The sequence below is a fragment of the Akebia trifoliata genome, chromosome 16 (assembly GCF_017979445.1).
Source record: "Akebia trifoliata isolate Shusen 1 chromosome 16, ASM1797944v1, whole genome shotgun sequence".
Lineage (NCBI taxonomy): Eukaryota > Viridiplantae > Streptophyta > Magnoliopsida > Ranunculales > Lardizabalaceae > Akebia > Akebia trifoliata.
In genome coordinates, this window is record NC_141390.1 from 25443615 (window position 1) to 25461041 (window position 17427).

General features: G+C 32.3%; 1 protein-coding gene across 1 annotated transcript; it reads left to right on the top strand.

Annotated features, from left to right (window-relative positions):
• The first annotated feature begins 4440 nt into the window (after window positions 1–4440).
• Window positions 4441–6274, top strand: LOC147383041 (RING-H2 finger protein ATL16-like). Its single transcript, XM_086428294.1, has one exon. It carries the CDS (start codon window positions 5019–5021, stop codon window positions 6069–6071), a length of 1053 nt encoding a protein of 350 aa, XP_086284420.1. The 5' UTR covers window positions 4441–5018; the 3' UTR covers window positions 6072–6274.
• The last annotated feature ends 11153 nt before the right edge of the window (window positions 6275–17427 follow it).

The window sequence follows — 17427 nt, forward strand, 5'->3', positions numbered from 1 at the left end:
CTCTATGGTTCCTATCCACTTTTACGTCAAGAAGTGTGATATGAGATTCCAACTTGAGATCACTCCAGCACGAATCTTCTTATAAAATATAATAATATTTATAAACTAATGATTTTTTAACTCAACCTAACAATTGGACTAAAAAAGTCATTGACATGTCATGTGCAAAGAGCCGTAGATTTTTTCGTTCAGGATAGACAATTATACCTTTGCGATACACAACTACAGATGGCAGATCGATCAAGTGGGTTGTGTATCTCAAGGGATAGAATCTACGATTCTTTACCCATGTCACGTCGGTGAATTTTGAATCCTCCTATCAAGTTGAATTCAAAAATCAACACTCGTGTTTATATTGTTAAAATAAAATAATATAACAATTAATAAAAATTATTGGTCCAAAAGTATTCAACGTGACTTGATCTAGATCGAGTAATTCAAGTAGAGTCAAATGTAAATATATCAATGAAAACAAAATGATTTGGATATGATTTTATTTAGTAAGACATTCAAATACAAATTTGGATATAGATAAAAGAAAATCTGGAGCTGGACTTGGGTCCCAAGTCAAGTCAGAGGGTTGTGGATCCACAATTTTTTCTTTAAAACTTTCAAATTACTTCTACAAAATAAATTTATTTATGCCATTTATTTCAAACTATCCCACGTGACGTGCAGAATTCGGCTTTTGACTGAAATAGTAAGAGATTTATTTCCCAAACGGACTGTCATAATTTTCTCGTGAGAATGCAAAAATTTGCACTCTACACATATCTCGAGAGACAGAGTATGTCAGCGTAGGTGTCGGATCTGAATTGTCTTTGATTCACACGTCTCCTTTTGACTTTTCATGTGAAAACACCTGGCAGTCTCGTGGGCTCCATCTCAATTTATCGTTCTCATCTTTCGTCTTGCGAGAATATGAACAAAAATTTGCCATTATTATATTATATTTTAATTGATTAATCAATTACAAATTGGACGTTTTTTTCAAATGAGGAGGCTCGGGAACATTTTCTTGAGACATTTCATAAAAAAGCTAAGTAATATTGAATTGAAATCCTTTGACATGGCTGACGTGGATGTGTATATGGGATCATAGATGTTTTTCATCGAGATAGGAGTGAAGTATTTATGGTTTTGTGCACACCAATGTCAACAAAAGTCTTTCACTAAAGATATTATTTTTTGAGTCGTGTTGGACCTCTGCAGAGACACTTTGACGTAGTCACATGTGCGTATCCATAGGCATATTTTACTCGTATGTAGAAAAAATGTATTTATAGGCATGCACGTGTCACCATATCATGATATCCTTGTGTCCTTCATTAAGGTTATTCCAAACACTGATATATTTTTTTTACCAAGTAAATTCATTTGTGCATAATTTTTTTCTTTTGAATCGGATTTTCTAATGCCCCCATACACATCCTAACGTGGCATGAGTTAGAATTATAGATTTTTTTTTTCTCTCTGGATAAACAACTGCACATCCTCATAAATATGTATAGTTGTATATCCCAAGAAAATATCTATGGTTTTAACACATGCACGTAAGAGGTGCAAGGACATCAGAGAGGTGCGTAAAAAAAACATTATTCTTTTTTTCTTAATAAAAGCAAAAAAAATGTAAAGAAACTTTTTTCAAAAAAAAAATCACATCCTTTCATTAAGGATTTTAAGAAAAAAAATGTACAAGATCTTAAATATATTTTTCCTATAGAATGCATAGTTAGGTATGGGGTCCTAATATATTCATAATAGTCACGACTACGAATAGGGCATGTCGAGCCTTATGTGGGCAGATTCCAATCATGCCTCAAAATCCTTGTCCAATCTTGACTCATTTAAATGGTTGGGTCGAAACAAATTTTGTGTCCAAACTCAACTTTCAAGAATTGGGTTAGGTTAATTCCCAATGGACCTAGCTTCCAAGCCCAAACTCGGCTCAATCCGATAACTAAACAGGCCTACGTAAACTACCCAAACTAATTTAAATTTATTAAATAATTATATTAAGAAAAAAATATTAGGAGAACAATTGGGTAGAATGAGAGTTGCTAGGACCCACAAACATGTAGCACCAACTCATCAACCTAAACCCATACAATTTATGGGCCACCACAGTAAGACTTGCTTGCAAGGACAATAACTGTTTACTGACATGCACCATGTGTTCAATCCCATCAGTAGATGTCTAAATGAATTCGCATCCTAAATGTGTCTACTATGTCCAATCTCATCTTCATTACATGGTTAGGATCCCTAGATTGATTTCCCTCCCTTTTCTCATCGTTAAAAGAATAACAACGATAACCAAGTACGCACAGAGGTTTAGTGAGATGGGAAGCGAGGGATCAGATTTGCTTCCAGGTCGTGACTTCAAATCTTTATACACCTCTCCATAGTAAATGTGACTATTTACCTGTCGTAGCACGTGATTGGATGGGAAGGTGGGTGCCGCCTCAAGGAGATTAGTCTCACCAATTTCAAATTTTTTCTAAGTATCAATGTTATTTTTTATTAGATGATTGCATCAAGTGTATTGAGAAACAAATGGAGATTTCTTGTGATATACTTGACTTTTGTAGGAATTAAGATTTGTTTTTCAATCCTAAATATATCTTTACTAATCTTGGAGAAAAGAAAATCAATGCATTAATTTATTTATTAAATGAGATTCAAATGCAACAAATTTTGTTTAAGGAGATTCTCCATAGTTGTCTCGTTATGGTCATCTTTGTTTGATTGACAAAGATCCTCATTGATCATATATTAAATTGTTATTTACTCTTTTTTTTTTTTTCTTTTTTAAGAGTGGGAAGAGATTATGCAAAATAATCCAAATGAGTGTGTTACTTGTACCTATTTTGCTGGAATAATTAATCCAAATTTGACAATAACATTGATTATAAATTGTGGGATCAACATTCGCAAAATTTCTACCTCCATGAACTTCTTTTGCTAGTGACTCTCCTTTGCTATTTACTCTTAGGAGTTCTGTGATTGTACTATAACGATCAAGTTAATTATAATTTTTATAGAATATAAGAATCCTCAAATAGAAGTGGATATTTTTATCCTTCGTCTATTAGTTGATTTGTATTGCATTGTGTTATGCTCATATCACTCTTAGAGGTGTCAACACACACCCACTTTGGAATGTCTAGTATAGCCTTTCTTACATGCTAACCACTTATCGATAAGATGTCACCTGGTTTGTCTAATCGATCATTGCATATATTTGTTTGGGGAATTCATCATTGCTAACTTTATATTTAGGATCCTAAGTTCTTATTTCCTATGATATACAAGTTAATCTTGAACATTATCGGAATTTGAAATTTTTCTCTGAACATATAAATTGGAGTTTTGAAGGTGGATTTTGTTCGATTATATTTTTTAACAAATCTCAAGTTTTTTATTTTTTTTTTAATTTTTAGCCAAGTATGGAGTAATGTCTCAATGCCTTAGTCGGATCTAGGTCGATTACGGATTCATCCATATATATGTTTAAATCAAAATAATATATTACGTTGTAAGTTATATTTTTCAAATTATATATCTTCAACCAATAAGTGTTGAGTATAATAGCCAAGACCTCCCTTCAAAAAGGAAGAAGTCTTGAATTCAAGTCACCTTTCATAATTTTTCTTAAAATAATCTTGAACAATTCAAAATTATTCAATCCGATAAATTAATTCAATCAAATTGAATTCAGAGTAGTAAAAATAAAATGATTCAGATATGATTTTAACTTGTAGGATCTAAATTCGATTCAGATATAGATAATTGGATATAAATATGAACATACTCATATCCAACTCGAACACGACCTGTTTTAAGTCCCAAACGATGGATAAATAACAGTAATACTTTTTTACCTTATTAAGTCTGGTTAGTCATGCTCTTTTCTTTAAGAACTACTTTTCAAACTAATTTAGTAAGGAAAAGAAAGGCCTTCAACTCATCTACGATCAAAACAAAATCTCGAGATTACTAATCTTTTTTTCCTCATTTGGTTAGGCTAACCCCATTGATTTTATTTTATTTTGCAAAGTGGTGGACCTCCCATGCACGTGCCTCATACTTTGATTCATCTTATAATTATATTAAAGATAAAAGTAACTTGTCCCAAGATTTAAGGTATTGACTTTTAGTGAGGTGACTCATTTCTACAATCAACGTCATCAAAGTTCAGATCTTAAAATCTTATTGATTGGTTGGTCCACTGCCCAACAGGGACCACAAAAAATCCATAATTAATATGGTCCCACATGATTTCAAGCCCAGATCCCACTTTTCCATGTACACGTGGCAATTCCTTATTGGATATCGATTGCCCAAATCAATATTTGTCATCCATCAGAAAATTTATTTTCAAATTTCAATATAAAGCTCCTTAACAACCATGACTTTACAGCCAAGAAACTTGAATTTCTCTCCACTCTCTCTCTCTCTTCAAATCACCAATTAATAATAGACTTTCTAACTTCATTGAATTTGGATCCTAAGTAATCTTTCTCTTCAAAGGTTCAATTTTTGAAAACTTTTTTTTTTTTTTTCTCTGTCAACAGTTTTTCCATTTAAATCTATTGAGTTTTCTTTCTCTAGTCTCCAAGTCTCTGAAACTTTCAGAGACAATCACAAAATAATCATTGTTGCTTTCTCATTAACTGAATTCTGGGTTTTTTAAGGTCTTAACACACACCCATTTGTTGTCATAGTTCCAACTTCCAATCAGTTTTTCACTCTTTTTTTCCCTCAACATTTAAAGCCTCTCTGCATCACTCCTCCACATTTATTGCTTCTCATCTCATAACTTCCTTGATTTATCCCACTTGGGTTTTCCACTTTTCATTGCTTTCAGGTCTCTAACTTCTTTATCTCTCTCATTCTCTATCAAGTTTCATTAAAACCCTCTCTTTCTTATGTAATTTTTCCTCTTAAAGTTCTCAATTTCTCCTCTAAACAACCTTCTCTGTTGAAGCACTTTTGGGTTTTCTCCATAATCTATCATGGATTCAACCCATAGAAACTTATTAAACCATGGATTTCAAGCTGAATCTCCTAACAAAAGCCAACAACAATCGATCTATCGGCCTCACTCGCCTTCTCCACAATCCAGCATTCCCATCTTGGCCATTGCTATAATAGGAATCCTAACCACAGCATTCTTATTAGTAAGCTATTATGTTTTTGTGATCAAATGCTGCTTGAATCGACACCGAATTGATTACCTAAGACCATTTTTCATCTCTCAATCTCGATCACGATCACGCCAAGACCCATTAATTTTTTATGCTTCCACAACTGAGAATTGCGGTCTAGAGGAATCGGTCATTCGTGCGATCCCCATTATCAAATTCAAGAGACCAAAAGATAAAGAAGATGAAGAGAGAAGCTTTTACGAGTGCGCGATTTGTTTGAATGAATTCGAAGAAGAAGAAAAGTTAAGAATTCTACCCAATTGTGCTCATGCCTTCCATATCGATTGCATCGATGTATGGCTTCAAAGTAATTCAAATTGCCCTCTTTGTAGATCAATCATCACAACAACAACCCAATCTCAATTTGATAGGTTCACGGTGCCATCACCGAGTTCTTCTCAAGATCAGAGTCCTTTTCATGAGGCACTCATAAGTAGTGATGAGGATTTCCTCGTAATCGAAGTGAGGAATGGAGTTGGCGTAGATCAAGAAGAAGAGAATTCAGGAGATTTAGCTGTCCAATCTATTAATCCTTCTCCAAGAAAATTAATAGAGCAGAAAATTTTGCCCAAGAAATCAAAGAAATTTCATCATGTTTCAAGCATGGGAGATGAGTGCATTGATGTTAGAAGGAAAGATGATCAGTTTTCAGTCCAACCCATTAGGAGATCCATCTCCATGGATTCATCGGCGGATCGACAACTCTACTTATCTGTTCAAGAGATCATACAACAGAACAAGAATCTTAATGAAGTTAGTACTGATGAAGGTTGTAGTAGCAGAGTTCGTAGATCATTCTTTTCGTTTGGCCATGGCCGAGGATCCAGAAATTCTGTCCTTCCAATAGAATTCGAGGCGTAAAACAAGGATAATTTGTCTTTAGTTTTCTTCAAAATGTGTATTTTTTTTTTGATAGACAGGTTTTGGATAATTGTTAATTAGAGGCTATGAAATGGTTTGTTATGTAAAAGAATCAGTTGAGTGTATAGGGAATTTGAAATTTGGGTGTAATTGGAGAGAGATTAGAAGATCTAATTATGTTTTAAGTGAATTTAGAATGACAATTAGCATCATTTCATCATGAGTGGATAAGATGTTTGTGACCTTTTCTTCCTTTTTCTTTACATTTTTGCCTTTCTATCTATGAAAGTGATTGCTTTGAGAGAAAGAGAAACTGCAATGTTATATTTGGGGTGAATTAGTATCTCATGAGCTGAAAATGAGTTATTTACTATTCAGGCTCATTGTTCATTTTAATGATCAAAACATGGACAATCACGTATTCATCAAAAAAATCAAAATCAAAATCAAAATCAAAACAAAGTGACTATTTTGCAGGTTTAAAGTGAAATTGTCACTTTAAACGTACAAAACAATCACTTTCAACTTCTGAATTCGTTATCGATCACGTTCTAGTAATTACACTGAACAGTGAGCTGGAATTGCAAATTTGTCAAAAGTTGATTACTTTTTCATAAATATCGCTTATATTTGTGCCTTGTATTATATCAAGAGCAATTTCGCGGTCCAATTTCGTAACTTTTGCCCTATTGGTAATTTCATATGTTTCGCACGGATTATAAATTTATATCCAACTCATTTTAGTATGTTTATGAGAGAGTTCCCAATTTTCTACATACAAGCAATAAAATTTGGAGAAAAACAAAATCTATTTAGGGTCCTTCCATTACACAGTAAACAATTTACTTTCCCTTTAATACAATTAATCTGATTATTGGTTAGGATTTTAAATTCAGAGTGTTGTAAGAAATCAACTTTCTTCTAAGTTGTGGATTCAATGAATCTCAGCTTACCCACTAAAAGCTTTGGGTGTTTTAGCTTTACATTTCTTTATCATTAACTTTGATTCAATGAATGAAACTCAAAAAAAAAAAAAAAAAAAAAAAAAAACTACTCACTTATCTTTTATATTTGAGTAGGGATCTAGAAATGTTGTGTCCCGTACCTAACCAAGGTCAGCTGGCACCCCATTTTATATCACGTGAAACCTACATACCAAAAATCATAGTGTTTGATAATTTGTATCCACTATATCTAAATTCTTGAAAAAGAGTTTAAATCCAACGATTAGAAATCATTCTTAAGACAATTCTATGATCAATGGATGCACATCACCAATCAAATCGATCTTTTGTGTGTAGATTCATCAAGGGATGGACCACATATACATACTGTCAATGGGTCCCCAAAAATGCCACGTGACATAAAATGGGGTGCCACCTGACCTTGGTTAGGTACGGGACACCGTTCTGGATTTCTTCTCTTTATATTTTACCTATTATTTGCATCATTCATCCCCAAGTGGGGTAGTTTCAGTGTTTTCAATTATAGTCAAACATCAAAGGAGTCAAGTCTAAAATATATGAATCTAGGAGGAAAGTTAAAAATATATTAAAAAGAAAAAATTAAACCTAGGAGATTCATAAAATACTTGGTCAAACTTGTTAAATCATAAACAAGAACAGCATTTGTTCAGAGTCGTTGGCTGAAAGTATGAAAAAATTGAAGATATTAACTGACACACCGACCTTTTTATTCAAAGTTTGAATATAGACCCACAGACCAACAAAGTCTTCTTTATTTTGTCTCTTATTGTCAAATTAATAAATGATGGTGAGGGAACCACTAGTACAAAATTTTCTTTCTTGATCAATAAGTCAATGGTTCTACATGTGAACTCATAGAAAGAAAGCACGATCTTTCATACCATGCACACTTAACCTGTGATTGGGGTTACTCGGATGATCTAGATGTTGCCCCCCACTACCAATAATTCAATCTCATAAAGTTCAGAACACTTTTAGGAATTTTTCAAATAATTCATGAATTTATACTCAAATTTCCTTACAATAACCAATCAAAATTGATTGTGCAATTGAACCCATCAGAAAAATTCTTGAATTTTTGACTTTTGGCCAATCAATCACAATTTAAACCCATGTTGTAAATCATTTAAAAATGCAAATGATTTGCCGTGAAAAGTTTACTAAACTTTTGTAACCAACAAGAAATCTTGCACAAAATCATTTTCTGAACTTGATTTTGCAATGCATATTACTATAGTTAGTATCGAGGACTATTTTTGAAATTTGAATAATTTATTTGATGGGAGGCTGCTGTTGTAATTTCAATATGTAAGTTATTTAATCTTTAATGAGCGAACTTTACAAAATTTAATATGCATAAGTAGTGGGCTTTATTTTATAATTTGAATAATTTCTTTGATTAGGGGTATTTTTGTAAATAACATTCAACCTTTGATGATGATATTTCATAAATTCATATACTGTGTGCTATTTTTTATTTATGAATAATTTATTTAATGTAGTTATTTTTGTATATTTGTTGAGCATTTCTATAAATTCATATGCACATTAGTGTTGCAAGTTATAAGGGCTATTTTTGTAATTTGAATTGAGTGTACTATTGGATTTTTAACATTTTAGTAAAGTATTTTGATTATAGAGAGATTTCCTAGCCAAGTATTTACGAAATTCTCATTCTCGCTCATTGTTTATTTTAAGAATAATGCTGAAGTGACCTTAAGCTAGAATCTCATATTGCACTTCAAGACGTAAAACTATAAGGGAACCATGGATGCGTTCATTGAGATACAAGTGAAAAAGCATCTATGGTTGCTATCCACTTCCACGTCAAGAAGTGTGATATGAGGTTCCAGCTTGATGTCACTCCAGCACGACTCTTATTTTAATTCTTAAAATATGAAGAGATAGATCTCAGGTTTTTCAAAGTGACAATTTTATTGACTATAAAAGTGAAGATCTCACGAGTTCACTCTTTTTTAACAAAAAAAGAAAAATATATTAGAGATCTTGCTACTTTATATCAGTGAGATCATCACTTTAAGAAATCTGCAATTTCGCTCTTCAAATTTTGAGAATTAAATTAATGAACAAGGAATCAGAATTTCTCATATATATGTTCAACTCAAGAAATGGGAATTTACCCATGATTATAATTCATATACAATTAAAATGAATAGTATTTCTTACTATTAATTTTTTTTGTCATTTTAGATTTACCATTTTCAACTTAATTGTTTAGAATTATCAAATGGAAAAGACGAGATAATGTATGGGGTTGGAGTCAAATAACGTTTTCAAATGGTTTCAATTGTGATTTTTATGTTGCAAATCATTTATTGAAATTTCTTATTAATTTAGATGTTTAATGCCAATCATTTGCATTGTGTAACCAAACACCCATGAGAAATTTTGTATGTTTTCCAATGTTTTACAAAGCACTTAGCAGGGGCTTAGTTTCTTCCTACTTTCTCTCTCTTTAGAAGTATCCAAGGTTGTAGGCGAAATTGGTGGGACTTCAATTGTTCTTTTATATAATTCATTGACATGTGAGCAAATAAAAATGTTAAATTAGAGTTACAATATCTCAAACTCATTTTCTCTTATAAAAATTGAGTAAAAAAAAAGTGTCATGATAAATTGACTCAAAAAATAAATAAATTACCCAGACACACTCAATTGACGTGGTATGTGTTACTCGAGGAAATTATGGTTCGGTTCACTTTCCATGTCAGTTGATTATATTTGGGTATCTTGTTTTTGTGCCAATTTATCCTTATTTAAAAAAAAAAAAAAAAAAAAGTCACACTGTTCTTACTTGAAAATTTTCACTTGATTTATAATCAATTGACGTGATAAGTGTACAGAGCCATAGATCTTTTACTTCAGGATACACAAGGAATTAAAGATCTACAATTTTATGCCCTTGCCATGTTGACCCACGTACAAACCAAGTGAGAATTTTCAAGTCAGATTATCCTTAGTTGGAAAAAAAAAAAAAAAAAAACCCCTTATAGAAGACTAGCCACAAACATAACATTTATTTATAAGAAAATGTTGGAATGCCTTCGATGGACGTTGATTTTTAACTTATATTTTGAGGAAAGAAATTTATGATTCTTTGGGCACTGCCATGACAGCACATTTTTTTTTTCATATTGCAATGTGTCAAATCAATTGAGCTATGGGTCTAAGTCCAGGTGAGCACAATGTTGAACAGAGTATCCCATTAAGACAGTCTACCATGACTCTTATTTATAAGTTTTTAATAGAGTCAAATCCAATAAGTTAATAATTGGATGAGTCAATATTGACTAGAGGTCGAGACCAACATAAAACAATGGAGGCACATACTGGACTCAATTGAGTATTTAATAGAAGTTTTGGATTTTTGATTTCTATTTTTTATATTAAACATAATTAAGAATGCAAAGTAACTTGTCATATAAAAGCAATATTACATCTAATTATATCTGATTTACGAGAAGATTATAAAACATTGAATGGGAACTGTGTAGCATACAAGCATTGTAAGGGCCAGTTGCAGGGGAAACATGTGGGGATGTGATGTGAGATGGGAAGAAAGGCACAGTAATCTAAAACTAAAGATTATTTTGAGAGCAGCTTCTCCAAAGAAGCATGGCATCAGCAAACAACAAACAACAACAATTTACTTGTCTCTCACTCTTTTTTTTAGAATAATATGAACTCATCAAGTACAATTTGCTTCTTTGGGTTCCCTCCTTCCATCCACACAGACAAACACTACCCTCAGATATGTTATTTTAACAATGGGGTTCATGTGCTGTTACTGTCACCTGATTGTTGTCAGATTTTGTGTTTTTTTTGCTAGATAAAGAGGTCTTTATCAGAAGTTTGATACAGACATCCAAAAATTGATTTGGTTCTTAAGAAAATAAACCTAAACAATGAAAAATGAAAAAGAAATAAATAAAATGCAATCACTTTAAGCATAAAAATACTGAGATTTTACGTGATTTTCTCGTGATTGACATATTAACATTATGAAGTGATGAACAATACTCCTTACTAGCTAGTACCATCAAGCTTCACAAATCTTAACGTTGTTCAAATACAATGGTTATAAATGATGAATGAAAGTTAACAGTTTGTGATGGTAATAAATTGCTACTAGTCCATTAAGACGTGTTCCAGTTAACAGTTTGTGTGCCAATGAATATGAATTCATCTTATTAGCTTAGTTATTGACAAAGGTATATTTACAGCATAGCACTTATTCCCACAAGAATTTTAAAAATCTAAAAGATTTTTCGAGTTATTATGACAAATAATAACGACAAATAAAAAAAACCTATTTGCTATTATCCCCATAAAAACAAAAGTTCACTCTTATTTATCCCCATAAAAATTGTTCCACTCTTAATTGCCCCTAAGGGGCACAATCCTGACTCCAAACTTTGCTATTGACAACCTTCTAACTATCGAAAAAAAACTTGTAAGCTCATCTTTAATTTATGAGTCATGCTAGGGTTGATAGTGGATTTACTGTGATTCTTACAATTCTGACTTGGAGATACGCATATAACCTTATGCACGCACCCCACGTCAAAATTGTGAGAATCCCGACAAATCGTGTGTCACCTCAGCATTAGGGTTCATTTATATCTTAAATTTCATTTCAATCACTCTTTCCCCTATCACAAATGAGTAGATTCATCATTTTTCTATGTAAATTTAGGAGGTAAATTAAAAGAGTAATGAATAAATGACTCCTCAATGCAGCATAGTCAATCGACTCTCCTTATTGACATGCACTAAAACAATAGATCTTACTCTTTGAGATACACAATTGCACATCCCCATAAATATGTATAATTATGTATTTAGAGGAGTACAATTCTACTGTTCTAACACATGTCACGTAAGAGGAGTCGATTGAGTAAGCCACGTGGCAGAGTCATGTGATATTTGGTCAAACTCCATAAAACAGCATCTTTTCAGTTGTTGGTGGAAAGTAAGAAAACTTCAAGACTTTTGACTAATTGACCGACCACCTTTTATTCATATTTTGAAGAGGACCAGAGTCTTTTTTTTTTTTTTTTGTCTTTTCCTCTTGTCAAAATTAACAAAAACTGGTTTGTGTAGGACTGTGGCAGGCCAGATTAGTCAGGCCATAGAACCCTAGCTAAGCTCATCTAATAGAGGAATCAAAGAAAAATCACATAAGTCCAGAGCCGACCTCACTCACCAGTATCAGGGCTATTTATAGGGAGGGTTGAGCCCATTTCTAATACCATTATTACTATTATTAAAATATCGGGCTCGGCCTTCCCTACCTCCCAAGCTTGAGTCCAGACCTAAATTTAATCGGATTCTGTCAAGCCCGGCATGATAAGTATTTGGGTCTAATAACATAATTTATTCCCTAGTCAATGATGAGATGAGCTCGGCCAAGTCCCGACCTATTGACAGCCTTGGTGTGAAACTCAATAATACTTATTTTTCTTTCTTGAACAAATCAATAACAATAATCCTGCCTTTCCTCTAAAGTTTCTAATTTTACAAGAAACAACTAATTAAAGTTATTAATCTAGTGTAGAGTTTTCGTTCAGAAAAAGTAAAAGTTAGATGGAGGTCTCAATTTACAATAATCCAATCAGACTGCGACATGATATAAGCTCGAACCACAAAGGAGCGAATAGAATATATACTTTTCCTTTTAATTTGTAACATTTTCTATAAAATTGATGAACATAATAACACATCATCCATGACTTTTTAAAGTATATGAATCCAACTCTATAAACCCCAAGTCAGGAAGGAGCCAATAGAATCTCTCTCTCTCTCTCTCTCTCTTTCTGTTATTTTTATTTTTTACTTTTTTAGATAATAGATGAACATAATCGTATATCACCCATTATTTTTTGAAGTTTATGAATTTCACATATATTATTTTATCGATGGCGTTCATGACTGTGATGCAATTATTCTCATATTTTGTGTATTTGTGTATGATATAGATACCTTCATCAAAAGTTTCACAAGCCTATACGTTTTAAATACCAGGTGCAACAATTTATTTTATGTATGATTTGATCACTTCTTGGTGAACCTTTATTATTATTATTATTATTGTAAAGGTTGATTTCATGATAAATTGACCTTAATCACGATTTCATTATTAAACTAACAAAATAACAGAGAAAATATAAAAAAGAATAAAGAACATGAGGGTTTTTTTATGTGGTTCGACAAACATGCATCCATAGACTAGAAGAGTTATTTTACAATAAATATGTATTTATTACATGACATCCTCTCCTTCGTCTTCCCCTTCTTCTTCCTTTTCTCCCCTTTTGACAATGATATTTTATCCTTTATATAGAAAAAAATCCTAAAATCCATAAAAGGACTACTTATCGTAGTTAGATTACTATTGACCCTTTTACCTCTTACCCAAATTAATAATTATTTAAAAAAGGAAGAATTCTCTTAAATTGTGATTCTTCTTTAATTAGATAGAATCATTATCAAATGATGTCATATGCCCACTCCGAGATATTTGTTGATGGTGCGAATGAGAGGTCCAGATAGAAGAAGATTTTATTCCTCCACTATTATTATTATTATTTACTTGTCAAAATGATCAAAATGCAATAGATGTATATTTGGGATGAAATGTGATTAGATCTGATGGGTAGAAGTAATCAAATACTTTGAATATTGGTGTGTAGGTCCATCAATCAATTGTTCTAGTCAACGGATTGGAACCGCTCAAAATTTGAATCATTTTTATTCTAAACTTTGGATTTTGGTCGAGGATTTAGGTTTTATAACAATCTAATTGACAACCTATTAATTATGAATCAACTATGTCTAGATCCAAGGTTTGGATCCAATTAATTGTGAGAATTATAGAAATTGAATAGTGTATATATATACATCGGGCTAAACCCATAATTTGGCTTTGCCCAGTTTATAGACCATGGTCTTGTCCAAGGACTAGTCCCGGGGCACATCCAACGCCCGCATATCACGTGCATCGGGTAAGAGAGTGTGCACCCTTGCGAGTGGTCCTAAGGAATTATTGCTCATACTGGGTATTAAACTCACAACCTATGGACTTTCAATGCTTATCGATTCGAAATTGCCATTGGGCCAACCCCTCGAGGTTTTGTATACTATATTTTATTTAAGGGGTTGACTTATACTTGCACATCACTAGACATCGATTGCACTCCAATTTAAAAAATTTGCTTATTTTTTCCCCCAATTTCCATCCTATCCATACTTGTTACACAAAAGAATTTTACATCAATACTGAAAATAAAGAACTCATTGTTAGTTGTAGCTCGTACAAATTTTACATCAAACCAATAATTACTTGGGAGTTCATATAGATTTCCCCCCACTTGTAGATCATGAATCTAAAGTTTATGAAACTTTGGTGCCATGGTTCATCTCTAATTTTCAAGAAGGAGAAGAAGTGCAATCATAATAGTCGAAATGGTTTCAAAGTACTAGAAAGGGCAATTGGTACTAAGTGATGTGCAACTAGTCGGTCCCTTTATTTATAAATAGCATGTGTCTCATTTTTTTAAGAATGTTTTATTGTGACTTTCTTCTTCTTTTATGTTTGTTTATAGAGAGTTTAATAGGACAACCAATTTTTTGGCATTCAAGAGAAGGAAAGATGCTAGTGGCTAAACCTACTTCAGGTTGTAATTGCCATTGTTTATTTTATTTTATTTTATTTTAAATATAGTTGATTTGGGTTTTTGTCTAAATCCTTGATCATCTTACGAAGAAAATGTGGCACATATATATATATATATAGGGAATGCTAACATCTAATACTTTATGGAGACGTTAGTATCGCCCAACACTTTTTTTTCCAACAAATATCCCTCTTTGTTTTGTCTTTTAGTGAAAAAAAGACAATGTATATTGGTCTTTTACATAATAAATATTTATTTACATAATAAATATTATGAGTATTTAAGTATTTTGAATTAAATATCTTTTTTAATAAATGTATTTATTAATAACATAATAAATGTATTTATTGTGTAAAAGACTAACATATCCTTATCTTTTTCACTAAAAGACAAAACGAATAAGGGTATTATTAGAAGAAAAAAAGAAGTGTTAGACAATGCTCACATCTCCCTGAGGTCTTTATTAGATAATGCATGTTTGGGTTGTTTATGTAAACAAGTTTACCATGAAAAATATAATTTTATCATCATAATGATCGAGGGCCCAGAGGTGGATTTATAGTGGGGGCACTTGCCCACACAAGAATTTTCAAAGTCTATGGATTAGTGAGTTATGGTGACAGATTTTAGTGGCGGATAAAAAAAAAATTTGCCATAATTACCCTCAATAAAAAAAAAATTATACTCTTAATTGCCCCACAACTATTTTTTTTTTTCACTCTTAGTTGTTCCCACGAAAATTTTCTATTCTAATTGCCCTCCACATGGGTAAAATCTTGGCTTTGCCCTTGATCGAGGCATAACCTAACAAGTCACTAATAGTGGCATTAATTAATTTTAAGCATTGAATGTCTCCATACATGATAGCTAATTTTAAGCATTGAAATGTTTCCATACATTATAGCGGAAAAAGTTAAAGTTCGGTAGAAATTGAAGAAATTAAAATATGAGGGATTTAAAAAAAAAATTAGGGTTTTTTTGTCAAAAAATAATTTAGTTATTTTCTGGTAGACTTTCTCTCACATTAGATTTTGGTTCAAAGGGTCATGTTATCTTTTCAAAAATGTGGGTATCTTAAATGTACGAGTTGTGCGAGAGTGACCTCAAGAAGGATCTCATATTACACATGTTGACAGGAAAGTGGATAGGAATCATAGATGCTTTTCACTCATATCTCGAGAAAAAGCATCTACAATTCCCATACTTTCACATCAAGGTGTGCGATGTGAGATCCAATCTTGAGGTCATTTCAACATTATTTTAAATATATATCCAAATCTTTGAGAATGTATCAAACTAATTGAAAAAAATGAAATAAAAAAAAATTGTTGTTTCATATTTTTCTATCATTTTTGAGTTTCATTTTCACCTATTTTACAATTATAATAAAAGAATTAAGATTTGGTAAGGTGTCTCGTTCCTATGGAATAGGAATTGTGTCTACGTGACACATTTTAATTGGAGTTTAAAATGCATTGAACTACTAGCCAAGTCATTCTCTACGTGATATGCAGGTCGATGTGTTTATTCTCCAATAAGTAAGTGCCCACATAGACATCATCCATAGGAATGGAACATCTTATGAGATAGCGACTCTTAATACATAAATTTTTGAGATAGTTATTTTCTTCTTTCACTATATGTACATAACTGAAGTGATCGGGCACTTTGGGCACCCAACTATTCTTTGGGCATGTGTAGTTGCCTCCACCCACACGCACATAGTAATTTCTACGATAAATCCCCGAAGGTAACCCCTAAGAGGTAATTCAAACTCGAGACCTATACAATATTGATTGATCAATTGTCTGAATGGTCAAATCAATGGTTATTATAATCAAATTGTGGACAAAAGTTGGTTTATACAAAATACCATCTGTATAAAATCACATCTGACTTAGGAATGTCAATTGTTCAGACCAGATCCGAAATACAATTGATAATTTTGACTCTAAATCAAGGAATTCGATTTTTGTAAGGTTCTAATTTGATCGATTCTAGATTGACGACGTCTAACTCTGATAATCGCCAAGGGGTTGGCCTAGTGGCAAGCCGAGCCTTAAAAAGCTTCTCATGAAGGGTATGTCAAGTGTTCGAAACCCATGAAACAATGAATTCCTTGGAGCCACCATCCAGGGTTCGGTTGACTGTTGACTCAACCAATTGCACATAGGACTTTTCGAGGGGACGGTGCTTGTGACCGTGGGACTAGTCCCCTAATAACCAGGAAAAAAAGAAGTCAAAGATATGATAAAGTTGGAGAAGTCCATAAATTAGCTGACCTAGTAATACTTTCACTAAAAATTGTGATAGTTGTGGTTTCATTAATCATTTTTTTTTTCAAAAATCAAAGTTAAATTATTTAAATACCATTCTCAAAAATATGTTATTTTATAGTGAACATTATGGGATATTTTAATATAAAATAATATTTCTTATTTGATAAAATTTTTAATTTCAAGGATGAATGCTGCTTTGAAATGAAAATTTCACAATTTTTCTCAACTCATTTGATGATTTCTCCTCAATTATATTTCACATTTTTTTGTGAATATATTAATTTTATTTATAATTTGGATATCAAAGGAAGTTGATCCGATCCCGATCCCGATCCCGATCCAGATCCGATCCAATCCTATTGTTGTTAGATTTGATTGGAATCTAACATTAAGA

Excerpts from the sequence above, each read along its gene's own strand:
- LOC147383041 (XM_086428294.1), top strand. The coding sequence starts at position 5,019 with ATGGATTCAACCCATAGAAACTTATTAAACCATGGATTTCAAGCTGAA.